The following is a 26,664-nucleotide window of genomic DNA, read 5'->3' on the forward strand; positions in this document are numbered from 1 at the left end:
CGACTTGCTATTTCCAGAAGTCATACCTGCGCCTCCAGAGCACGTCCAAGGATTTGCTGAGGCGACTCAACGAGTCAACGGCTGCAACCAAAGTTGGACAATGGATCTTTTTGCTGGACGCCGGTGGATAAGTGACCAGGAATCACCACGGTGGTGGGGTGTTTGGCTGAACTTCCCCAAAACCTCCAGGTCAGCTCCCACGTCTGCCTCTTCAGCTTCTAAGTTTCAGAGGCTTCAGGGAAGTGAGAGTCATAATGGATCATTGAGGGGAACTGCGAACGCACCAGACCCTCCTTCACTCTCTGAGGCCTTTTCCTGGTGGCCAGTTATCGCCCTGCTCCAGCCTCCAAAGACCGCATCTGGGCAACGAACACTCATCTGACTCAAGTGTGCTACTCTTATGTTTCAAGTGGCCTGACCTTTCTTTTTCGAAAGAACTTTATTGAGATATAATTCACTATCATCAGGCTCACCCATTTAAAGTACATAAATCAATGACTTTAGGTATATTCACAGGCTGGTACATTTCCATCGCCCCCGAAAGAAGCCCTCTACCACTGGGGAGACGTCACCCCGCATTTCCCTTCCCCGAACTCCTGGCAGCCGCTTCTCTCTGTCTGTGTGGATTTGCCTGGACACTTCTTAGAAATGGACTCACACGACGAGCCACGGTATTTTATGACCGGCTTCTTTCCCTTCGCATAATGTTTCCAAGGTTCCTCCACACCGTGGCAGGTAGCAGGACGTAATTCTTCTGTTTGGTGGGATGACGTTCTGTTGTGTGGATCTACCACGTTTTGTGGACCCGTTCATTCATCGGGTACGGATGCGTGGGTTGTTTCCACTTTGGGGCCAGGATGAATAACGCCACCGTGAACACGCGTGTACACGTTGTTACGTGGACACGGGTTCTTATCTCTTGGTGAGATGACTGGCCCTGGAATCACTGGGGGGCAGGTGGGGACTCCAGCCTTTTGAAGGACTGTCCCGGGGCTTTCCAAAGGGCTGCACCATCTTTTATTCACACCAGCGACACAGAGGGTACCAATTTCTCTGCATCTTCTCCAACACTTGTTAGTGTCTGTTTCTTTTTTCTTTTCTTTTTTTTTTTAATTGTAGCCACCCTAGTTATGGGAGCCAAGCAGTGTCCCTCTGAGGCCTGATTTACGTTTCCCCGATGGCTCATGATGTTGGGCATCCTTCACGTGCTTATTGCCCATCTGTGTATCTTCTTTGGAAGAATGTCTATACAATCCTTTGCCCATTTCAAATTTGATTATAATGGGGCGCCTGGGTGGCTCGGTCGGTTGAGCGTCTGACTTCGGCTCAGGTCTTGATCTCACGGTCTGTGGGTTCGAGCCCCGCTTCGGGCTCTGTGCTGACAGCTCAGAGCCTGGAGCCTGCTTTGGATTCTGAGCCTCCCTCTCTCTCTGCCCCTCCCCTGCTCACATTCTGTCTGTCTGTCTGTCTCTCTCTCAAAGATAAATTTAAAATTTTTTAAAAATTAAAAAAACTTTTTGACTAGATTAATTATCTTTTTATTACCGAGCTGTAAGGGTTGTATTTATACTCGTAGATACAAGTCCTGTATCAGAGATAGGGTTTGCAAATATTTGTTCCTTTTCTGTGGGTTGTCTTTTCACTGAGTTATCATTTGAACCAACAAAGTTGCCGAGCGTGACAACGTGCTGGTGGTGTCCAATTTATCTGTTTTCCTTTAGTGGGTTAAAGTTGATCTCCTCCTGTATACATTCCCTTCCCTAGTAACGCAGCACAAAAAGAGGAGGGCTTTCGGGATACTCCGCCGCCTGTTCACACGGCCACGTGGAGGCAGGGACGGTGAGCGGGCTTCGTTTCACAGATCACATCCGCTCAGACCGATGGTGGCTGCCCCGTTATACAATATTCCCAGGCTGAAACGCGGCTCGAGTAAAAGTGTGCAGGGATCAGCTGGCAGGGTTCCCCTGGGCACACGCGGGAGAGGGTGCTGCTTAGGGGACTCTCTGGGAGTTGATAGGAGTCCCCCACTGGAGATGAATGAAGATTTGGAAGCCACAGGAGGAGACAGCCAGGTGCTCACCTGCCCTTAACTCTGTCTCCCTTTTCAGGTCCCCGTGGGTCACCCTCACCTGGGTTGGCCAGTGGGTCCGTGAGCGAGGGGAGAGCACAGAGGCAGAAAGGGACGGGTGGGGAGGCCAGGAGGAGGGGCGGCCCCAGTGCAGCATGGACACAGAAACTCAGGGGACCGACCAACACCACCGTGGTCACATCAGGGCAAGGATAAGCTTTCTTTTTTTAGTGGTTCTGCTTTTAAAAACCATTAAATCCTTGTGTAGACTGCCAAGCCAGGGGAGGAAGCCTGCGGGAGATGGCTTTCCACGGGCCCATAAGAGAGGAGCGAGTTCCTCCTGATAAACCCTCAAGTGTGGCCTGAAGATTGTGCCCCGTGGCGAGTCCGGCTCACATCCCCCTTCTGCTTGGCGCATCCGGGCCATGGGAGTCGGCCAGTCTCTGGGAGCCTCGGTGCACACCCCCCCCCCGCCCCCTGTCATCTCGGCTTCTCTTTGAAATGGCTCAGCCCCAGAAGAATGTCACCCTGGAGCCAGATGCCAGGAAAGGAAAGAAGGACCCCTTCCCGTTCCCCGTTTCCACCCCGGAGCCCCCATCCAGCACGTGCGCGCGCGTGCACACACACACACACACACACGCACACCCCAGGATGCAAATGATAACCGCAGAGCCATCACTTGTGAAGCTTGACAGAAAATAATGAGAAACACTAAATCTTTTATAAGGTCAACACTCGCCTTAGCCGAGCAGCTGTCAAACAAGAAAAGAATTTAGCGCTGGAGCCACGAAACTTCCATCGGCTCATTAAGCCCAACAGGGCCCGGCCTGGCGTGGCAGAGGAGACGCGGGGCCTTCCGTTTTGTGTCAGTAATTTGCGGCGGAACAGGCAGGAAGAAACACCAGCGCCAAAGGGGCCTGGGGGGCGGCTGGGGAATCGTTAGCGCGCCAGGAGCGGCCCCAGTTCCTAATTGGAAGCATTGGGCATTATCAACCGAGGATTTGCCTCCGCTCCCTGACAGCTAGTGGGCCCAAAATGATCGCCCACTTGTCAGTGTAAAAGACCATTAAAAACAAGCCATTTTGATTTAATTGGAGGCGGTGCACCGTGGGGCCAGGTGAGGAGGCTCGTCAGCCCCACTCACCCAGGCTGCCGCCTCTCTCCCTCCGTGACGGGGTCTGGAGGGGGGCAGAGGGGGGAGGCGGGGGCGGGTGCCTCCCAGAATCTTCGCCTTTCAAAAAACGGTCAGAGGAAGGAGTGAATGGGAGACAGAACAAGCCTTCACAACCCTTCACAGCCGAGGCGATGCGGGGCCGTTTTCAATGGCACTGTCAACAAACAGTGTGACAGGCAGAGCTGAGGGGGAGGGGGAGGGCCCCCTTTTCTTTTCAGAGCTCAGATGACGGGAGTCTGCCCGGTGCTGTTCTCTGGGGGGGTGGCCGTGGGGCGTCCAGCTGCCAGCGGGAGATGGGACGTTCCGTCGGGTGACTGCTTAGCCCACTATGCACTCAGAAACCTCCAAGGGTACTGTCTGGACCATCATGGCAGACCCATCTTCAAGTTCAAGTAAGAGACAAGGAGGGACTTAGGACAGGAGGCGTGTTGCTGAGACCCTTGGGGAGTCTGTGAGCGGACACGCCCCTCCCCCCGCACCAGCCACTTTGGGGAAGCCACGGGGCTATGCCTGGCCGAAAATTCGACATCATCTCTGTCAGAAGAGGCCACTCGCTATAAATATTAACGCACACTCACAATGGGCTGTCCCACCAGGGTGGGGGCCTCCAAGCACGGGGGGGGCATCCATCTGTGTGTAGCTTTCGAATCAGAGTGTAGACTCCCCGATGCCAGGGACTGTATGTTCTGCATGTTGATGCCTGGTATCATGAACGCCATGGGTACTTGATAAATATTAATTGGCGCTTGCAGATCTCAGAGAGGTCTACAGATTTGTGTACTAATCTCACCCCCGTCCCACAAGCAGTGACCTCATTTGCTGCCTACCCTCGTTTGACAAGAGAGCACCTGCAAGAGCATGAAGTGCCGGAGGGGGGGCGCGTCTTGGGGACAGCAGGGGGGGGGACACACCAGCCGATCCCCCCGTAAACCTCCGCTGTTCATTCTGATGAAGGATCAGGCCGGGAGGAGACACCAGATCCCCAGTGAGCATCAAACTCCAGAGCTCCAAATTTTGCTGCTGATTTTAGACAATGGGGATTCCTTAATTACTTTCTCTGGAAATTTACCTGACAGTGCTTTCTCAGGTAGTGCAAGGTGGTTATCCGGGCGCACATTTCCTTGGTTGACAGAGTCTTTGATTTTGTGCTTGGTTGCAAATTAAGTCCTTTGCTGAGCTGTCCGTACAGTGCCCATCAGTGCCTTATCGCTTATTCATATACAGGCTGTTGAACAATTCCTGTGTTTCTTCCAGGGAAACTGGGACACACTCAGATGTTGGGTGTCCACAGCCCATTGGGTTGGGGTGCTCGTGGTGAGGTCTCATGTCTTTCTCCTTTTCCTTTATTGGAATGATGAGCAGGAAGAATTTTGGGGGGTAACTCTTAAGAGGAAACAGAACCTTTCTGTGGTGGACGAGGCTGACCTTGTCCATTCACAAATAGGAATTAAAGTTAAGTGTCCTCGGCTAGACAGTGGGGATGTTATGCCATATTCTGGACCCTGTTCTGGGGAAATAGCAACAAACAGGAGACTTCAAAGGTCTTCAGGTAACTCGGGGGCACTGTTAGGGGCACCCCATAGACACTGAACAAATCTTGGCTAGATGGCTAGGTGGACACATGGATGGATGGATGAACCGATGGACAGATGGACAGACAGGTGGATGGATGGATGGGTGGATGAATGGATGGACAGACGGATGAATGAAAAGATGGATAGATGGATGGACAAGTGGATGGGTAGATGCATGGATGGATGGATGGACAGGTGGATGGATGGATGGGTGGACATATAGCTGAATGGATGAAGAGATGGATGGATGGATGGATGGATGGATGGATGGATGGACGGATGAACAGACAGATGGACAGATGGGTCAGGAGCCCAAAATAAGGTAACAGAGCCATTAGAACTATATCTGAGATTCTGGCATTCTAAAGATCCTCTCTATCTGCTTCGCCAAGTAGAAAAGGTGACCTATTTTTTTCAATGTTTGTACCTTGTCTCCTTCCAAGTGATTTCCAGGGGCCTAATGAGTTAATTGTGCATGATGTTAAATAAGGTATTCAAGAGTTGCATAAAGCAGAGACTTTCTGAAGAAAATGTAGTCCTACCCTCCATCCCATGGGGTCATTGCCAAGCCCCTGGCTCAGTGCCTGGCACTCAAGACACAGTGGCTGCCACTGCTATTACCATTATTAGCAGTCTACAAAGCCGACTGCGGTGTTTTCCTGAAATTGCCCCCATGCAGGGCACAGTCACATCAATTCTTGCGTTAAAGGACTCAAGTGACACCGATGGACATCTGCAACCCCAGCCTCACTCACAAATACGGAGAAAGGCAGTTCCAGTTGACAAGTGAGGGCAAGCAGGGGGGAAGGCGCCTTCTGCAAGCCAGGGATGGTCCCACCAGAACCCAGCCGTGCTGGCATCCTGATCTCAGACGCGCAGCCATCAGAACTAAGAGAAATAAATGTCTGCTATTTAAGCCAACCAGGCTATGGTATTTTGTTCTAGCAGCCTGAGCAGATTAAGACAGAAGTTCATAATCCTCAGGGCTGTTTAACAGACGACGGTCTGCCTCCCGCAGGCATGCTTCCTTTGGAAGCTCCCAGCAAGCTTCACAGCAAACATATGGAAGTGCACCCACAAGCCCTCATAAACACAGGCTTTAAACATCCCTGTGCAGAGCAGGTGACATTGACCGGGGAAACTTCAGGATCTGCTTCCTGAAAATGCAGGCTTGGAGGCTTCCCCAAACCCACTGGATGGGCTCCTGGGCAGGGCCCTGGAATCTGCATTATAAAGCTCTCCTCAGAGATACCCCAGACACGGCCAGGCTTGAGATCTGCATGTCTACAGGGCAGGATGCCAGAGACCCGTCCAACACAGAGATTGTGCCGTCCATGCCCATCCTCCGGCCAAGCCCATGCCCAGCGCTTAACACGCAGGACTGCACTTGGCCTCTGTCACTACACCCACTTTACAGGTGTGGGAGCAGAGGCCGGCGAGCCCACAGGCTCAGCCCTCCCGCCAAGCCTCCCGCCTTTTCATGAGGCAAGCCGGCGATCAATGGCCTCTTTCTTTTTTGGCCTTGGGGCCAAACTGCAATTTAAAAGATGCTCAGGGGTTTTATCAAGGTCTAACAGCTTTCAGGGCAGTGGGAAGTTTTGTTTATTGCAAGAGCTTAAATCAGCCGGAGCAGGGCTATGGCCACGACCCTCTGGACACCTATAAAACCCGAGTTCCTGACCGCTCTTCACTCTCCTTCCCGGCTCCTGCATTGAGCCCCCAACTGGCCCCTGACCTCAGTTGTTGGTCAGTAGTATTTATTGGCTCTACCAAGGCCTGCGGCTGGGGCAGCCGGCCAGAGGGCCAAGCCCCCACTCTGCGACTTGTTAATGATGGACCTGGGGCGCATGACTTTAGGCCTCCATGCCTCAGTTCCCTCGCCTCTGGGCCACAGAGGGTTATTGGGAGCATCTCCGCGAAATGAGACTGTTCCTCAAGCCGTGGGCATCACTGTTGCTGCCTTTGGGAGCGCTGCCTCCAAGGAACTTCTTGGATGCGCTTCCCTCTGCTCCCCCAGCCGCTGGACTCGGGACACAGTACCCTCCTTCTTTCGCGCGATCTAACACATCATTTCCTGGGACCTATTTGCATCCCTGAAGGACATCAGGACAGTGGGGGGTGGGGTGGGGGACGTGTTTATTTGCTTGTGGCTTTTATTTTTTAAAATATTTTTTAATGTTTTATTTATTTCTGAGAGAGAGGGAGAGACAGCGTGAGCAGGGGAGGGTCAGAGACAGGGGGAGATACGGAATCTGAAGCAGGCTCCAGGCTCTGAGCTGTCGGCACAAAGCCCGACGTGGGGCTCGAACCCACGAACCGTGAGATCATGACCTGAGCCGAAGTCAGACGCCCAACCGACTGAGCCACCCAGGCACCCCTGCTTGCAGCTTTTAGATACAAGGATGCCAGCCTCTTGGTTCATCTTGCCCGCACTTTTGACAGATCTCAGTCTGGATGAACCCTGAGTTTACCCAGGCTAATCACCTAACACTGCTTATTGCTGGAACCTTCTGCTGGCCATGTGCTAGACAGCTTTGGGTCCCATCACGGTGATGGCGTGGGTGCCCGGTGACAGAGGCTGAGGTGTGGGGACACTTGGAAACGAGGTGCTCAGAGATTAGCCCCAACTCCTGCTCAGGCGGGAGGTTCTCTTTAGATCACCTGGAAGAAGAAAGTGGAGACCCCCAAGGTCCCATTAACTCCACAGATTCAAGGTGAGATTCTAGCTATCTCTAGAGGTTAGATGATGTTAGATCATCTATCCATGATGCCAAATCAAGCTGTCTTGTTAATTTTCTGGTTGACTTTTTTTTTTTTGTAATGTTTATTTTCAAGAGACAGAGAGAGACAGAGTGCAAGTGAGGGAGGGGCAGAGAGAGAGGGAGACACAGAATCCGAGGCAGGCTCCAGGCTCCGAGCTCTCAGCACAGAGCCCGACGTGGGGCTCGAACCAACGAACCGCGAGACTGTGACCTGAGCCAAAGTTGGATGCTTAACTGACCGAGCCCCCAGGCGCCCCCTGGTTGACTTTCAACACAAGATTGGAAATGTTTTTGCCCCCATTGGGGAAGAGGAGCTTTCTGTAGTGAACTCAGAGTACCCAGGCACCGGAAGTGTTAAGGGGACAGTCGGGCTGGCAGTCACCACGTTGTAGGACTAGTCCGGTTAGAAGTGCCAGCTCCCGGGGCACCTGGGTGGCTTAGTTGGTTAAGCGTCCGACTTTAGCTTAGGTCATGATCTCGCGGTTCGTGGGTTCGAGCCCCGCGTCGGGCTCTGTGCTGACTGCCGGCTCTGAGCCTGGAGCCTGTTTTGGAGTCTGTGTCTCCCTCTCTCTCTGACCCTCCCCTGCTCACGATGTCTCTCTCTCTCTCCTAGGAAAAAAAAAAAAAAAAAGAAGTGCCAGCTCCCACTTCTCTGGGGCCCCAACATAGAGATGCCTGACGTCTTCCTCTGTGACCCGGGGGTACCCAGACTCATCCTGCTGCTCTGGGAACATTGCTGCTGTCTCCCATGACCCCCAGCCTTCTCCTCCTGTGCCTTGTCCCCTGAGCCTTCAGCTCTGGCTCTCTGTCACCTGCCAGCATTGAGCGGCAATGTCACCTATGAGCAGGTGCCTAAAAATTCTGTCCCTCCAAGGTGCCGGATTATGTAAAACCAATTAAGCCTCCGCTTTCATCTCTCCGGCGAGTCAGCTCTTCTGCATACTGATCTGATTTATAATGGGGGCGTCTGTATTTAGGGAAGAAATGTCAACTGCATCGGGACCTCTGAATCATTCTTCTTATTGCCCTGTTTCCGCGTGTGACACATCCCGTCCCCGCGCCCGGTGCCCTGCGCGGCAACAGGGTTGATTCTTATTCCAAAGCAACCCAGCGACAGGATTCTTAAAATACATCCCTGGTGCAGGGGCCTCGGGGAGGGGCGGCAAATCCCCGAAGCGTCTGCGCTTCCTGGGGCTGCGCTTCCTGGGGCTGGACACACCTGTCCGGGGAATGGCTCATCTTTAGTTAGCCCTTTGGAGCCCTTTGGAGAGGAGGTGGCAGCCTGCTGGACGGGCTTGGAGCCCGCTCCGGGGGTTTAACAGAGAGTTAACTTTCCAGCCGGCTATGATTTGTAAGGGAGCTTAAAGGTGGGAAAGAAAATCCTTTTCTTAGATTCAGCAGCTTTCACTAATCAGCTGCATCTCTGGGTGTCACTGCTTGGCTGACTGCTGATTTTTTTCCTGCCGTCTCCGGTTCTATTAGGGAGCCGGGGGCCCAGGAGACCTGAGGCAAGGTTACTCTTCCACAAAGAGAGGAGTCTGATCCCAGCATTCAGAGCACAAGGGCTTGTAAATCAAACTGTTAGCTTAATAGCTTGGACCATTATTCTAAAGCAGTGGGGCTGAAACCAAAAGCCAAATGAAAATATAGTCAATTTGTTCATACTTTAGTGACTGAATGACTATGTAATGTCAGGGGGTATCGGCACTGTGGAAGAAAGACGGGTCCGTCCGGGAAGAGGCGCAGTGTTCGCTGTGAAGGGTGACCTCGAGATGCTTGGGCAAATCTCCCTCTAAAATGGGTTTGGGATCTCCAATTATGTAATGTGGATTTGGCCGCGGAGAGCCAGACTCGAGGAGCCAGCCGCCTTCACTGCTGGGGGAGGGGGTAGAGCTGGCGTCTGACCTCTGCCCCTGATGGACACCCAGTGTGGAAAGCCAGCCGTGGCCAGCAGCACGGAGCGCTTGTGGGTCCAGGAAGGACCAGGCTGAAGGGCCCAGGCTTGAGCACTGGGGACAAGCGATTGTAGCATCCCCATCCTTCAAGCATGTTTTTGTTTTTTTAAATAGCCTTGTTGGTTTTGTAAATGTCATGTACTCACTGTAAAATTTCAAACAATGCAGAAAAGAGCATCAGAGAAAGTAGAGCTCAGCCTCACCCCACCCCAGAGGTCACCACTGCTGCCGCACGGGGACCCTTCCCTCCGGACACCTGTCATTGAGCACAGACACCTGCACAGACGTGTGGGGGCCTATATCCCAATGATGTCACACAGTGCAGGTTCTTTCCCCCAGGAAGGTGTTAGTAAAGTGTCAATAGGTAGACTACAGTCATTAGTTTCAGTGGCTGATAATATTTCACGGCGTTATAGATCATCTCTGCAATATCCGTATAGGATCTCTCAACCCGTGCCACAGCCACGCCTTCACGGGCGCAGCCAGGCTTTCCCCACTGTCGCTGGTGCCGCCATAAACGCTCGGGCGCTCTCACCCCAGACGCTTATCTTTGGGCCGTCATCTCTGGCAACCTTTGTAAGGAAGGACAAACCGTCTGCTTTTTTTGGCTTAGTATCAGGTGGCCGTCGGGTGCTCAGTTCAGACAGGGTCACTTTTGAGAGCAGAAGGTGGCCCCGTTGACAATGCCACGTCCCGACAGGAGGGCTGCCAGCTGAGGCTGGGGTCTCTCCATCCTTTTAGGCTGCAAACCCCAGACGCGGGCCGCGGGGAGCTGCTCCCGACTGCCCCCATCTAGCTGCCCACCCCGTCTGTCTGTCCACCTCACCCTTGCCAGTCGCCCGCAACCATACAGCAGTATAGCATCAGCACTGAGAACAGGGCCCGGCACCAAGGTGCTTGCCAAGATTTGTGAATGAATGAATGAATGAATGAGTGAGTGAATGAATGATCAGCAGGAGCATCCCCCAGGGCAGATGCCATTTATTGGCACCTTAATAGGGTCCAGATGCCCTGCTACATGTATACGTGTGCTCTCATCCAATCCGGCCAGCCCTCGGACACGGTGACAAGGTAGCAGGCTCGCCATGTGACCCGGGTGTGTCTGACCCTGAGTCCTGTGCACACACGGACACAGCACGTGGGCCCCCCCCCCTCCCCGCTGGCTGCCCCTGGCACGTCGGTAAAGGGCAGGAGCCCACTGCCAAGTGGGCACGGAGGGCGCCGGCCCCAAGCCCAGTGACCCCTCCACTTGGGGGTGGAAGGCGATGAGTTCACACCCCCTCCCCCAAAATGCGAACCTGAGGAAGGGTCTGAGCTGTTTCCCCTGACAGTTCACTCTGGGCTCAGGGGTCTGCCGCCTCCAAGAGCCACCAAGCCCCCTCCCACGCTGCTCTCTGACCAGTGAATCTGGGATCCTGAGCCTTAGGCTGGAAGAGACCCTGAAGGACAGGCTACCCCCTCGGGGCGCCTGGGTGGCTCAGTCGGTTAAGCGTGCTACCTTGGCTCAGATCATGCTCTGGGGTTCATGGGTTCGAGTCCTGCGTTGGGCTCTGTGCTGATGGTGTAGAGCCTGCTTGGGATTCTCTCCCTCTCCCTCTCCCTCCCTCTCTCTCACTCTCTCTCTCCGCCCCTCCCTCACTCACACTTTCTCCTCTCTCTCCAAATAAATGAACGAACTTAAAAAAAGAACAATGCTACCCCTCATTTTAAGATGAGGAAACTGAGGTCCAGAGAGCCTCTGAGCCAGCTGGTGGCACCATATAAATGCCCTGGGCACCCGCCAGCCATGGGCTGACCCTCTCTGGGTCCTGGCCGTCCACGGCAATTGCTGGTGGCCCAGACCAGAGAGGTACGCTGGAGTCCCAGGCAGCCCAGCGGCTGACAACGCCGCCCACTGACAGGTGTTCCTTCTCCTTTCCCTGGTCCCGCGGGGGCTCCCCAGGCCACCTGGTGGGGCGCCGGGGCCGGGGGGGGGGTCTCTGGGTGACCTGCTGACGGGGCCGGCCGCTCCGGGGCAGGAAGCCAGCTTGCTCGGCGTTGACCCGGCCCGGGGAGCGGCCGCGGCGCCCCTGCCTGCTGCTTTTCCATGTGAAAGGTGTTTAATTATTTCTGACAGGGTTCAGCGTCGACATCTGTTCGCGAGCGGGGAGAGTCCATTTAGGTTATCTGTCACTGTGACAGGTTCAACTTTTTTGGAAGTGCTTTTCCCTTTCATAAAGGAGCTGGGGTGGGGGGGGCGGTGGGGGGGGGGCTCGGCACAGCCAGGAGGGACAAAGAGCCTCCTAGGGCCTCTCGCGGGACGCCCGGCGCCCCGGCGCCCCCGCCCTCGCCGCCGGCCCTCCTGAGCCCAGGCCCGGTGGTCGGGGCAGCCAGGGGTGGGGGGTGCCGGGACGCTCAGGTGGGGAAGGGGCTTTCATCAGGTCTCCGCAGGCTTTCTAATTCTGCCATTCTGGGCTGTACCAGTCATCCATCCATCCATCCATCCATTCATTCATCTCCTTCATTCTTTCCATATTTACTGGGCACTCACTGGGTGCAGGGCTCTGGGGATACGGTGAGACTCACAATAGGCACGGCCCTAGGGGGCTCACGTTTTGCTGGGGAAGATGGACAGCTAATTGCCCAATTAACTAATTAATTGCGATGAGGATACATACTGTGAAGGGGAGAGAGGGGCCCTGCCGCACTCAAGAGGCACCTGCTGGTGTGCGGCCAGAGTGAAGGAAGGATTCTCAGGAGGCCAGGGACCCTTTCTAACGGGGCATGTTCCTTCACCCCTCCGTGCCTCAGTTTCCACATCCGTGGAATGGGGACATACTTTCTATGAGATGCTTTTTGTGGGTGGTATTTCCCCAAAGGGGGTAGGTTCTGAGCGTTGCATCCATAAAGGCATCACTCCGGGAGGGGGGGGGGTCTCTGCTGGGCTGTCCAGGGTGCTGCCCAGGGTCGAGCCCTGCTCTGACAGGCCTGCAAAGAAACTTCCGGAACCCCATGAACATTCCCAAAAAGACGGCCAGCACCCTGTGCACGCTGGGGCTCGCATTTTTATTCTTCTTCATTGTTTCCAGGACACAGTGGGCCCAACGGTCCGAGGGACATGGCTTCCAGGTCAGGGGCAGGACAGCCCCAACTCTGTGCCGCCCGGAGGAGTCGGGGAGGGGGGCGCCCTCGCTCTGAAGATGAGGCTCACTAATCCCGAACGTGACTTAGCACGATGCCGGCACTGGGTAAAAGGGTCGCATTACTGGACCCCTCCTGCTGTTCCCGCCCACGGTCCACACAGCCGTCCAGCAGGCCAGTCCCCTCTCTTGAAAATAGAAACTTGTCCGTTCACTTCTGCACTTGTGCTCCCAGCCAGGGCCAGGCGCCGGGGGGTCGCCGCTGTGTGACACCAGCTCCTGACGCGGGAGCATCGCGCAGGGGGGTTGGGGTGGAGGCCCCTTCCTTGCTCCGCTGGGCCAAGACCACCTGAGCCCTCTCTTTGTCCAGGCCTTGGTGGCTACGGGCAGGTTCCAAATCGGAGCCAAGAGGCTGGGGGTTGACGCCGCCGAGTGACGTGGGGGGGAGGGGGGATGGTCTCATGCCTGTGGGGCCCTGGGGCCCCGTCCCTCCCCGGGGCAGCATCCCAGCGCAAATCAGAGAGAAAATCAGAGTGGTCAGAGCAGAGGAGGAAAGACAACAGAAGGAGGGGCCGGGCAGGAGGCTGTGGAGAGAGGGGTCGGGGGGAAACGTGGTTACAGAGGCAGGAAATTGGGGGAGACAGAAAAACCAGAGTGGAGCTGCCCAGGCTCAGCGCCTCCAGCCTCCCAGCGCCTCCGGCTCTGCGCCCGGTCAAGTTTGCGTGCGGGGCGACACGGGCTGATGGGCGGCGGGCGGATGGTCACTGACATGTGCTGACGGAGGCCACTTGCGCAGGACGCAAGAGGCCGCGTCGGGGGGCAGGCAGGCTTCTCCGCAGAAGTCGGCAGCCTGTTCGACTGCATTAGGCTCAGGAAGGCACTGGCCCCTTCATTGTCTAAATTGCAGTTTAACTCGATACCGCGGGTGGGCCGGGCTGGCCGGGAACGCTGCTCTGTCCAGCTGTCTTCCTGGAGCCGCGCGTGTCCCTGTGGCTCCCCGGAAAGGCTCGCGGGGCCCGAGCTGGGCACTCGGAAGCTGCGGTCCCCAAATCTCCTCTGGATCACGCCCCCGGCCCTCACATCGCTCTTCCCCTGCTAAAGTTCTCCGAAGGTGAAGCCCCCTCTGGGTGTGATGGGGCCGTCTGGCCTAATCAACATGAGTTCAGGTCGGAGGCGGAGCATGGCGGGTGCTAGATCATTCTGAGTGCTCCCCTCTCCCCAGGATGCCCCCCTGCAAGGGGTTTAGCGGCAGTGGCGAGGGGCTGTCCTCCCCCCCAGTGCAGAATGTGGCGAGTTGACGACCCCATCGGCGGAGGGGGGTTTGGCCCAGACAGTGTCTACTGTGGCGGACAGACACCCAGGCTCTATGCTCAGCGCAAGGCGGCCGCTCAAGCCCGCGATGGCCACACTCCCTGTGGCCAAGCTCCACTTCAATCAACGTGAAGGACCAGGGAGATGACATGAGACGATGTAACAATAATATGACACTTGCTGTCTGGGCGCCTGGGCGGCTCAGTCAGTTACGTGTCCCACTCTTGATTTCAGCTTGGGTCATGATCTCATGGTTCTCGGGCTCGCGCCCCGAGTCAGGCTCTGTGCTGGCAGTGCGAAACCTGCTTAGGGTTCTCTCTCTCCCTCTCTCTCTGTCCCTCCCCCGCTCACACACACACTCTCTCAAAATAATTAAATAAGCTTAACACATTAAAAGATAGATAGATAGATATATAATAGTTGCGTTATTATACCAACTGGTGGTTAGAAGCCGATAGAATCTCACCGCCTGGAAGACAGGTGAGGACCCAGCAAAGTGAGAGACACCCGCCCTGAGTGTGGGAAGGGGCGGGTGGAGGCGAGACTGACCTTCTGGAAGTGAGGCATATGCCAGAGGGCGTCCAGCTTCATGGGCGGCTTGTACTTCCTCAGCTGACTGCTGTGGGTCTCATACAGCTTCCCCAGGATCACCTACAGGCCACAGAGAGGCGGACGTGGGTGGGTGCCTGGAGGAGGCCGGGCTGTGAGGGTGGGGGCGAGGGCAGAGGGCTGGGCTTCCCGGGGCGGCAGCCCCGAGTCACGGTCCCCGGTTCTGATATCACCGCACCTGCCCTGCTCGGTGGACTGCGGGACTGCGGGGGCCACGACCACGTTGTTCTGGTTTTTGGCTTCGGCCCCAGAGCTGGTGGGGCTGTTTTGTGCGGAGGTCATCTTCCCGTGCCCTGCTGCGGCTTGAGTTTTGGGATCCTCCTGGGACAGGGTCCCCACTAAAAACCTGGAGGGGCCCTATTCACGGGCTCTGTTTCTCTAAAGCGTGTAATAGTGATATGTTTGTGTCCTTTTTCTTTTCTTTCTTTTTAAAAAAAATTTAAAAATGTTTTTATTTTCTTTTTTATTTTATTTTATTTTTTTATATTTTTTAATTTCTTTCTAGGAGAGAGAGAGAGAGAGAGAGAGACAGCGTGAGCAGGGGAGGGTCAGAGAGAGAGGGTCACAGACTCTGAAACAGGCTCCAGGCTCCGAGCTGGCAGTCAGCACAGAGCCCGACGCGGGGCTCGAACCCACAAACCACGAGATCATGACCTAAGCGAAAGTCGGACGCTTAACCAACTAAGCCACCCAGGCGCCCCTGTTTTTATTTATTTTCGAGAGACAGAGCATGAGTTGGCAAGAGAAGAAGACACAGAATCTGAAACAGGCTCCAGGCTCTGAGCTGTCAGGACAGAGCCCGACGCGGGGCTTAAACCCACGAACTGCGAGATCATGACCTGAGCCGAAGTCGGACGCTCTACCGACTGAGACACCCAGGCGCCCCTCTTTTTTTTTTTTTTTTTAATTGAAGTCCAGTTGACAACACAGACATGTGACAGGTGCATACATGGTGTCAGCCATGAGCATAGCTTCCGTCTGGGACCACACAACACTATCACAGTAGCACTGGCCATGTCCCCTGTGCTGTCTCTTTTCTCTGTGACTCACTCGTCTCGTAAGTGGAAGCCAGTGTCTCTCACTCTCCTTAAATAGGCCCTCCAACATGTAGAAATTTCTGGGTCCGCAGAATCCGTACGTGCTCTGGGGGCCACCGGCGCCTGCCTCAGCAGATCCGCAGCTGTGATGTGAGGCCAGCAGACAATAGAAGCAGAGCCGAATGTCGCCGGAGATGCCACCACCCCACCGAACCCCTTTTATGGCGTATTTTGTCAACCATTAGTATTAATTTTATTGGACGTTTCAGTGGATAAGTTAGAAGCCCATCGGATCAGCTGCCTTCTCCGCCTTCTAGAACAGTTTTGAAAGTATCTGCAAACCAAAGCAAGGGAGGCTGTCCAGCCAGGAGTTACCAAGCCAGCCTTCAGGATCGGAGGGACGCAGAATCGGAAGGATGCACTGCACCCTTTGTAAATGGAAATGGGTCAGGGCGCCTGGGGGGGCTCAGTCGGTTAAGTGTCCGACTTCAGCTCAGGTCATCATCTCATGGTTCGTGGGTTTGAGCCCCGCATCGGGCTCTGTGCTGAGAGCTCAGAGCCTGGAACCTGCTTCGGATTCTGTGTCTCCCTCTCTCTCTGCCCTTCCCCTGCTCATGCTCTGTCTCTCTCTCTCAGAAATAAATAAAACATTAAAAAAAGTTTTTAAAAAAATGGGAAAGGGTCTCTCCATGGGAAATGATGCCGGCCAGATAGGGTTAGTTGTAGAATTTGCTGAGTTTAGCTTTGAGGAGTGGGGCCCGAGGTGATTACATGCTACACGGAAGCTGTTGCTGAGAATTTCGTTGGAGGCCACCACCATCAAAAACCCAGGACACCCTAAGGTGATGGAGAGACAGGCTTCCCCTCAGATGGTGGCAACGTGACCTTGCCGGCCAGCCATCTTATCCGCCCACCCCAACACGTGGTCCTTCACCCCCCGCAGCAGCCCCAGGGCTCGTGGGTCTGGGTGTTCACACCCAGCTGTTAGACGACACACGGCCACAGAGATTCTTCGAGCGGGAAGAGGGCCCTGGGTGCCGCAAGTGTTTTCTGAGCGCCTTCTACGCAGCAGGCACAACAAGGCGGGCCCTCATCCAATCGGACCGTGTTTTTGCCCCATGAGGGAAGCGAGACCCTCCAGATAAGTGGTGGCTCACCCCCGGAGCACCCCAGTTCCCGACCAGCGGTTGGGGTGGAGCCGCTCACAGTAGTGGGGCGCTCTGCTGACCAAGGCGGCGCGCCGGCCACAGGTGGTCTCTGGAGTCAGGGATGTGTCCCCGGGAGCCTGGCTTCGCGGCAACTCAGAGTTGCCGCGAAATTGCCGCTAATTAAAACACACGACCAAATTGGCGCCATAAAGCAGTTTGTAATGGCAGCGCTCCCTCTGAAACTGGTCGTTACCGTCGTAAGTCGACTCTTTTCTTGAGCCATTAACGAATAAACTAGTCATGGGCCGCTTTTAAAATGTTATTACGGTGTTCTGCTTCTTAATGAGCTGGCGTCTCTGCTCTGCGGAGGACAAGAAGAGCGGGAGGGGCCCTGGCGGCCTGTCGCGGGCCCGGGGGGACCTGGGCCTGTCCGGAAGGTACCAGAATCCTTGGTAAGACTCTTCCACTCTCCAGTTAGGTTCTAGAACATCTTTGCCCTGTTGCCCATTACTGCCTTTCCCATAAACAGTAAGAGCAGGACCTTGCCATCAAGAAGAGCCGATAGTCGGTTTAGCATCCAACTTCCGCTCAGGTCATGATCTTTTGGTTCATGAGTTCGAGCCCCGCGTCGGGCTCTGTGCTGACAGCTAGCTCAGAGCCTGGAGCCTGCTTCGGATTCCGTGTCTCCCTCTCTCTCTGACCCTCCCCCCTTGTGTTCTGTCTCCCTCTGTCTCTCAAAAATGAATACACATTAAAACAAAATTTAAGGGGTGCATGGGTGGCTTAGTCGGTTAAGTATCTGACTTCAGCTCAGGTCATGATCTTGTGGTTGGTGAGTTAAAGCCCCGCGTCGGGCTCGGAGCCTGGAGCTGCTTCAGATTCTGTCTCCGTCTCTCTCTGCCTCTCCCCCACTCATGAGCTATCTCGCTCTCTCTCTCTCTCAAAAATAAATAAACATTAAAAAAAATTTTTTTAATAAAAAAATAAAAAGAGCTGAGGCTCTGGGGCTGGGGTTGGACACACCCAAGTCCGGGCCTGGCTCTCAATCCCTTGGAACCCAAGTTTCCCCACACAGAGATTCCAGCCCCACGGGCTGCTCAGGAGAGAGAACGCAGGCCCACAGGTGAGCTCAGCCCGGCTGTCTGCCCTGAGCCCGGCCTGGGGACTGCACTGGCCATGTTGCCATTAACACCCAGAGACACTAAGATCGTGTTTCTAATGAAATCTGTGTGGTGCTGCGTGAACGTCAGCCTGGAATGACTGCAGTGCACACCATCAGCAACCGGCCACGTTAGGACATGGTTCTGTCCTCAGCTTCAGTTTCCCTGCACGGGCACCGCCTCCCTGAGGCTCAATTTCCACATCCAGGAAGCAGGAACAACACATACATCGGGGCTTTTGTCAAACTTCAATGAAATGAGGTATGTGATGTACAGGAAGGGTCTAGCATGTGGCCTATTCATTAGTTTAATTTGAAATAAACTATTCCTTTTCTTAAAAAAAATTTATGTATTTATGTAAGTAACCCCTACACCAACGTGGGAATCGAACTCACAACCCTGAGATCAAGAGTCGCACGCTTTTCCCACTGACCCAGCCAGGCGCCCCGGAAGTGTATTCCTAAAGTATAAAATACTGTGTTCTTTATCCGATCCTGCCTTATGAGCCTTTTCTTTACAGGTAGCACAGGGCACACGTCTGTGGTCAGGTCAGATACGTTTGAGACCAGATCTCCGGATGTGCAAAGCCGTGTTGGAGGTTTGCTGGAAGGTTGTTCCCCCCGGCTGGGAGTCAGGAGACCCGGCTCTGCTCCTGCCTCAGAGGCACGCAGGGCCCGGGGCCAGAACCTTCCACTCTCCGGGCTTCAGTAGGGCTTGGGCGTGATCGTCACCCTGTAGCAAAGGGCACCAGGCAGCTTGGCCCCACCCCAACCCCCTCTCGCCCCGCCCCCAACGACAAACGTGCACGAATGTCCGAATGTCCGTCTTGAAGCTTTGCCGGGCCAGCCCCTCCCATCGCTCCCGCCCTGATGGGGACCGCCACTCTGGGGGTGCGTTTACCTTGTGCTTTTTCTCCAGTTTAATGGCTTTCTGGGTGGCCTTCTGTTCCTGCACCCAAAGCTGCTGATACCGGTGCTGCAGCAGGTCAAAGAAAGGGGTAGAAGGCCTGCAGGGGCAAGGCAGACAGGCCTGAGGTTGGGGAAGGCCAGCGGCCTCCTCTGCTTCCTCTCCCCTGAGGGCGCCCCCCCCCCCTTCAGGGCTGCAGGCTGGGAGACGGTGGGGAGGGGCTCTCCCCTTGACCAGACGTTAGGCTCCTTGGAGCCTTTTTTTCAACGAGGCCTTGTCCCTGGGGCCCCTGTCCTTGGTCTGCGGAAGCCAGTCGTCATCAAGAATCTGTGAAGTCCGTCCCCCACCCCATCCCGCTTTCGTGGTAAAATATACATGACATAAAAGTCGCCCAAGTGATCAATCTCACCATTACTGAAAGTGACAGACAGACACCGTGCCAGAATGGCACTGGAAGGTCCAGTCCCTCCACCACACATTCCTTGGGGGAATGAAACCAAAGTGACCCTGAAGGTAATCAAACTTCCAGACAAGCACCGTCAACTGGAAATACAACGCCAGTCACCATGTAATTAAATTTTTTCCAGTAGCAACGTGAAAAAAAAACAAACCAAAAAAGGTGGAACTAGTTTTACGAATATATTTTAGCGGTCTAATTTATTCAAAATATTATCATGTCGGGGCGCCTGGGTGGCTCAGTCGGTTGAGCGTCCGACTTCAGCTCAGGTCACGATCTTTCGGTTCGTGAGTTCGAGCCCTGCTCAGGCTCTGTGCTGACAGCTCAGAGCCTGGAGCCTGCTTCGGATTCTGTGTCTTCCTCTCTCCCTCTCTCTCTCTCGCTCCCACTCTCGCTCTTGCTCTCTCTCCCCTTTCCCCACTCATGCTCGGTCTCTCTCTGTCTCAGAAATTAAAAAACACTAAAAATGTTTTTAAAAAATTAGATCGAATGGAAAGTTGGGCTCCTCGGTGGCAGCGGCCACGATGCATCACCGCCCGTGGCCAGTGCTGCCTCATTGGATGCACAGCTGGCCGTCTACCGGCGATGCTTCTCAGGACGCGCAGGGGATGGGGGAACGTGAGTGGGATGTTCTATAGGACAGGTGAGTCCAGCAGCTCGCGGCTCAGCGAACAGAGGCCACTGAAGGGAGGGGAGGGGGAGGAAGTGACGCGGATCACAGGGAGCTGAGAAACACCCACCAGATGCGGTCTGCGGACGTTGTTCAGATCCTGAACCGAGAAAACCATCAGTGGAAAGGCATGTTTTTTAGGAAACCAGGGCAAAAGTGCACACTGGCTGAGGTTTGGGAGTTATTCTTTCTGTTGGAGGTGCATCTGGATGGAGTGGCATGTTGTTTACAATTTGCTTTAAAAAGGAACCTCCAGGGGCGCCTGGGGGGCTCAGTCTGCTAAGCGTCTGACTCCTGATTTCGGTTCAGGTCGTGATCTCACGGTTTGTGGGTTCGAGCCCCACGTCAGGCTCTGTGTGGATGGTGCGGAGCCAGCTTGGGATTCTCTCTCCCTCTCTCAAAATAAATAAATAAACGTTAAAAATAAAATAAAAAGGAACTTCCACAAAAGATAAAATCCATTACAATAAAATAAAGGGAAAAGGTGAGTATGGGTGGCAGGATGTATTGATAATCATTGAGCCCGTTGATGAGAGTTGATCGTGGGAATGTGTTACACTGCTTGCAATGTTTTCGTGCGTGTTTGAAATTTTTCATAATAAGTAAGAAGAGAAGAAGAAGAAAGAGTGAGTCAAGCTCACTGCTTTCTGCATCGTGACTTTTGACTTCCCTTTTGATCGTGAACAATCCCAGCCCACTCTTCTACCCTCACGTCTGAGCTGATAATTTCCTTGTTTCCCTGGGCCAGAGATTCTCAGATATTTTGGTGCATAAGAATCACCTGGGCCCAGGGGTGCCTAGGTGGGCTCAGTTAGTTAACTGTCGGACTCTTGATTTGGGCTCAGGTCACTGTCTCACAGGGCATGAGTTCAAGCCCCGTGTTGGGCTCTGTGCCTGGCAGAGCCTGGTTGAGATTCTCTGTCTGCCTTTCTCTCTCAAAAATAAATAAATAAACATAAAAAAGAGAACACCTGGGCCCAGTCCCCAGAAGTTCTGAATTAAGAGGTTGGGGGAGGAGCAAGAAATCGCAGGCTTCCCAAATATAGGAAGTAGTTCTGATGAGGGTGCCTTGGGTTGAACGGTGGCCCTCAATGTGATGTATTTCCATCCCAATCCCTGGAAACCGTGACTACGGCTTTATTTGGAAAAAGGGCTTTTGCGGAGGTAGTTAAGGGGCTCGAGATGAGATTAATAACTATGTAAATGCTCATGGCGGCCTCAGGGAAGTCAAACTCAGGGGACCCTCAGCCCACCTCAGGAAACAGTCTGGAGCCCGCTGCGCAGATGACGAGTGCCGTCTAGAGTAAGTCCTGAGAATAGAAATCATGGGTCTTTTACAGCTGAAGGAACCACAGAGCAACGTTCTGGAAATCGTCGTGTGTGCATGGGTCACTGGGGGATCTTGTTACAGGCACATTCTGGTTCAGCGGGTCCAGGGTGACCACAGGTGCTGCGGTCCGGGACCCACACTTCGGGGTTTCAGGCTTAGGCACCCTAAGTCCCAAGAGGTTGTGGACAGCAATCTCTGAGCGGGTGTGCATTGTCATTTTGTCTGCGGGGAGGATCCACGGCTTTTCCCCTCGCACTTCTGAAAATGCAAGCGCCCCCAGAAAGGTTCTGATCTTCCCGCAGACCAGGAGATGCAGAAATGGAAGTAAGGAGAAGAGACACCCCCTTCCCACCCCCAGGATCGTATGTGGCTAAGGGCCCAAGACAGCAAACCTCGAGCCTCTTTGGCTTGGTGTTTGATTCGACTTACACGACAGTCTTAAAAGACCTTGAAATTACGGCCGCCACTGAAACGTTGAGAAATTTTACCTAATAAACCAGCTTTCAAGACCGACTTGGAAATGTGTAGGTTCTGACCGTGTGGCCTGTGCCTGTCAAGCAACGATTGGCTGGAGGGGAGCATCAGTGTCGCTTGGCTACACCCCTCTCCCTTCCCTTTGCTTCTTTACTCACTAGCTCCTCTCCCTGCGGGGCCCCTACGGGTGGATTTGGTGGCCCCGGAGCCAGAGCCGGAGTTGGGCCAGACCCCAAACACCCTCCCCCTCATCTCCATCTGTTCTCCTGTATAGCCTCACTCCCCGGGACTCCCCGGGACTAGACCGAGCCAGGACTCTGTTTGAGCAGAGGTTCAACGGCTCTGAAATGCCACTCGAGCTCAGAGGTCTCTTTACAGAGCGGCCAGCAGTGCGTCTACGAACAGTGGCTCTTTGTTTTCCGGTTCCTTTACCCCTGTGGTGACTTTTATTGCTTAATTATTACACACCCCATGCTTCTGAGCAGCCTAATTTATGGCCATGCTTTCTAATGACACGAGATGCGTAATCTCACAGTATCTACCCCAAGAGGCCATTCACAGCAGAAGAGCGATCTTCCCGGCAGCCCGCGCCGCATACATCACCGAGAGCCTCCCTTCGAGGCCTTCCTGCAGCCCAGGCTGACCAGCTTTGTGTTGTCTTCCTCCGGCCACCGGTTATTACCTGGGAAAGAGGCAGGGAGGGGCTGGGAGCCAGAGACCGGCTGGCAAACCTCACCTCCCCCTCCCCGCCCCCGGCAGCCACAGCCCTGCTGGCTGAGGGAGAGAGGCGGCAGGTTTGACCCGCGTCCGCTCTGGCTCATTAACTTGGATCAAAAGGCAGAGAGGCTTGTCAGGACCCAAATCAGATCACATCACCGTAAGCGCAGATCGGGCCACGGGGTCCCCCCACCCGGCACATGCTCAGCTTCTCCTGTGCCTTCCAGTCCCAGCTGTGGGGTCACCTCCTCAGGGGGCCTTGGGCGACAGCCCATCCTCTGCCGGCCCGCGCCGGGTGCCCTCCCTCGCACCAGCGCTCGGGATCATTGGTTCGCGGGTTTGTGACTTTAGGCCCCTTGAAGTCTCTAAAAAAATTTTTTTATGTTTATTGATTTTTGAGAGATGGAGAAACAGAGCATGAGCAGGGGAGGGGCAGAGAGAGGGGAGACACAGAATCGGAAGCAGCTCCAGGCTCCGAGCTGTCAGCACAGAGCCCGGCGCGGGGCTCGAGCTCATGAACTGTGACGTAGTGACCTGAGCCGAAGTCAGACAGTCCACTGACTGAGCCACACAGGCACTCCGGAAATTGCCTCTCAGTGGAGGAAGAGAGGTCTTTTTAACAAATAACATTGAAACCACCGTAAGTCATGAGCAAAAGCCCACAAAACAACCCTCCACCTAAGTCTCATACCTTCTGCAAGAATTAACTCAAAATGGATCATGGATCTCACTGATAAAACTTTCTGAAGAACACGTAGGAGGAAATGGTCAGGGGCTGGGGCTACACTCAGTGCAGGGTTCTTACACTTGGCATCAAAAGCATGATCCGTAAGAGAAAACAAAACTGATAAATCGGACCCCCTCAAAACGAAGAACTTTGGCTCTGCAGAAGGTCCCCGCAAGAAGATGAAAAGACCATGGGGCGCCTGGGTGGCTCAGTCGGTTGAGCGTCCAACTTCAGCTCAGGTCAAGATCTCACGTTCTCTGGGTTCGAGCCCCGCGTCGGGCTCTGTGCTGACAGCTCGGAGCCTGGAGCTGCTTCGGATTCTATATCTCCCTCTCGCTGCCCCTCCCCCTCTCACTCTCACTCTAATTAAACAAAACAAAACAAAAGAAGAAGAAGAGAAGAGGAAAAGACCAGCCACCAGACCGGGCGGATGTATCTGGCAAAGTGCTCCTCCCCAGAACATGTGGGCAGCTCCCAAACTCAATGTGGAAAGCAAACTGGTTAGAAAGACACCGAGAGGCTTTTCGTCAGAGGATGTACGGACGACCAGTGGGGACCTGAGGAAATAGGCCACGTCCCGGCCATCAGAGAAACACAAATTAAGACCACGATGACGTGACGCACCTACTCGTACAGAAATGAGAAGCACCAAAGGCTGGCAAGGAGGCAGAGACACTCAGCCTCCGCGCCCCCCGCCCCCCGCCCCCCGCCCAACACCACCGGCTGGGAGTGCGGAATGGTCTAGCCACTCCAGAAAATGGGTTGGCAGGTTTTTTTTTTTTAAAAAAAAAAAAAAAAACAAACGTACGCTCACCATGCAGCCCAGTGACTGTTCTCCTGGGCATTTGTTCCAGACAGATGGGAACTCATGTGCACACACAAGCCGGCACACCAACGTTTACAGCAGCTTTGTTACAGCCCCAAACGGAGCACAAGCGAAGTGTCCTCCGAGGGAAGAATGGGAAACTAGGGTCCATCCATACAGGGGGATCTACGCAGTGGTGAGCAGGAACCTGCTAGGGCTGCTCAGTCGGTTGGGCGTCCGACTCTTGATTTCGGTTCAAGTCATGATCTCACGGTTCGCAAATTCGAGCCCCGACTCGGGCTCTGCGCTGGCAGCGAGGAGCCTGCTGGGGATTCTCTCTCTCCCTTTCTCTCTCTGCTTCTCCACCAGCACTGCCTCTCTCTCAAAATAAATAAAATAAACCTTTTTGGGGGGGGGGAAGAACAGCCTATTTGCACACACGACGTGGGTGGATCTCAAGGCCATGATGCCGAGTGAAAAGGGACAATCTCTAGAGGTTACATGCTATGCGATTTTACGCACACAACGTTCTGGAATTTTCCAGGGATTACAGAATGGCAGGAAGGGGAGTCACGATGGCGCAGTACGAGGGAGATCTTTGAGGTGACAGAACTGTGTTTTGATTGTGCTGCCCAGATCTACACATAAAAGTGCAGAGGACTAAACACACACACACACACACACACACACACACACACACGTGCATGTAAAAGTGACGAGGCCAGTGTATTGTACCAATGCCACTCTGTTTGCTATGACATTGCACTGTGCTTACATAAGATTTTATTACTGGGGAAAACTGGGTGAAGAGTATACAAGATCTCTCTGTACCATCTTTACAGCTTCCTGTGGATTTATGGCTATTTCAAAGTACGGTATTTTTTGAAATGGAATCAAGCATGTTAGGGGAAAGACTGAAATAGCTTCCTCCCTTATGAGAAAGTTTTACAAAATTGCTCTCATATAAAGAGGTATAAACAGAGAGTGTGGGGCCCAAAAATGAAGGGTGGAAATGAATATAGGGTTTGTCAGCAATTAATTTTTTAAGTTTGACCTTTTTTGTTGTTGTTTTTTTTAAGTTTATTTATTTATTTTGCGAGAGAGCACAAGCGGGGAAGAGACAGAGAGACAGAGAGAGAGAGAATCCCAAGCAGGTTCTGCACTGTCAGCAAGAGGCCTGATGTGGGCCTTGATCCCACCACCCGTGACCTGAGCCGAAATCAAGAGTTGGACGCTCAACTGACTGAACCCCCCCGGTGCCCCCATAAGTTTGATTTTTCTGTGGTTTGTGGTTTGTGGTGCTCATCAGCTTGCAAATTTGTAATTGGCTCTCATTTCTTGGTCTAATTGGGTTTTAAGTTTTGAGCCTACATTTGTATTCATGATTTTGAATTTTTTTTCCCAAAGAGGGCCCCAAACTTGACTAAGTTCCTAGTTACACGAAACCCGGAGCTCCCCTCTTTTTTAATTGCAAGGGAGTGCTATGTATAACTTTACACTAATAAATGTGAAAACCAACACAGAATGGGTGATTTGTGTAAGACGATATTAAAACTGGGGCGCCTGGGTGGCTCTGTCGATTAAGCGCCAGACTTGAGTTCAGGTCATGATCTCGCGGTTCATGAGTTCGAGCCCCGCGTCGGGCTCTGTGCTGACAGCTCGGAGCCTGGACCTGCTTCGGATTCTGTGTCTCCCTCTCTCTCTGCCCCTCCCCTTCTCCTGCTCTGTCTCTCTCTCAAAAATAAACAAACATTAAAGAAAAAAGTTTAAGATCAAAGTTGGCTGATGTGCCTAAAACATTAAGAGAGCTGTGAGCACTGGGCCTGGGCTTTGTACATACCAGCTCTCACCACTTTGCTATCAACAATATTCCAAGGCTTTCCAGACTTTGCGTAAAAAGTTTCCCAAATCATGGGGCGCCTGGGTGGCTCAGTCGGTTAAGCATCAGACTCTTGGATTCTGCTCAGGTCATGATCTCACCGTGTGTGAGTTCGAGCCCCAAGTTGGGCTTTGCACTGGCAGCACGGAGCCTGCCTGGGATTTTCTCTCTCTCCCCCTCCCCCACTCTACTGCCTCTGTCTCTAAATAAATAAATAAGCTTGCAAATCATTTTATCACCCCAAACAGACAAGGGGGGTGTAGGCACCGTCGATCAGCCTCACTTGTGAGAGCAGAGGAGAGAGTGCCAGGTGAAGTGTCAGCAGGTCAAATCGGGCCATGTGCTAATAACCGGAGCCCCTGTCCTCAGCCCTTCGGCCACCCTGGGGACTTGGGAGTAGGGGGCGGGTCACATGGGGCAACTCCATCCTTGCCCCTTCCCACTGAGCTCCAGCGGGGGTAGAGGGTTGGGGGGGGAACACTTTTCTCCCAGCGAAGCCAGAAGTTTGGATTATTACACTTGATTGGACATCTTAACTGGTGCCCTGAACTGGGCTTTTGTACTGGACGTGGGCAGAAACGCCTAGGCTTTGGGAGACTTCACCGCAGACAGGAGCAGGGAGGAAGCTGACCCCCAGTCCAAACAGAGTGTGGACATCCCCGAGTTCCCTGCGGCTCCCACTCGCTCCCTGTGCTGGGCACATTTACAACAGCGGAGGCGTCTTTAGTAGGAAGTATTATATAGCTGCCAAAAAGGATGAAGTGGCCATCCGTGTAATGACC

General features: G+C 53.9%; 1 protein-coding gene across 1 annotated transcript in view; it reads right to left on the reverse strand.

Moving 5' to 3' along the window:
- CFAP77 (cilia and flagella associated protein 77) overlaps nucleotides 1-26,664 on the reverse strand; it is a 132,588-nt gene that overhangs the window by 10,851 nt on the left and 95,073 nt on the right. Inside the window, exons 4-5 of the mRNA XM_039229654.1 lie at nucleotides 18,818-18,923; nucleotides 14,513-14,614 (exon numbers count right to left, since the gene is read on the reverse strand). Coding sequence (XP_039085585.1) covers nucleotides 14,513-14,614; nucleotides 18,818-18,923 — 208 coding nt within the window. The remainder of the gene's footprint in view (nucleotides 1-14,512; nucleotides 14,615-18,817; nucleotides 18,924-26,664) is intronic.

This window comes from Hyaena hyaena, unplaced genomic scaffold (genome assembly GCF_003009895.1).
Source record: "Hyaena hyaena isolate Hyena2069 unplaced genomic scaffold, ASM300989v1 scaffold_38, whole genome shotgun sequence".
NCBI classification, from domain to species: Eukaryota; Metazoa; Chordata; class Mammalia; order Carnivora; family Hyaenidae; genus Hyaena; species Hyaena hyaena.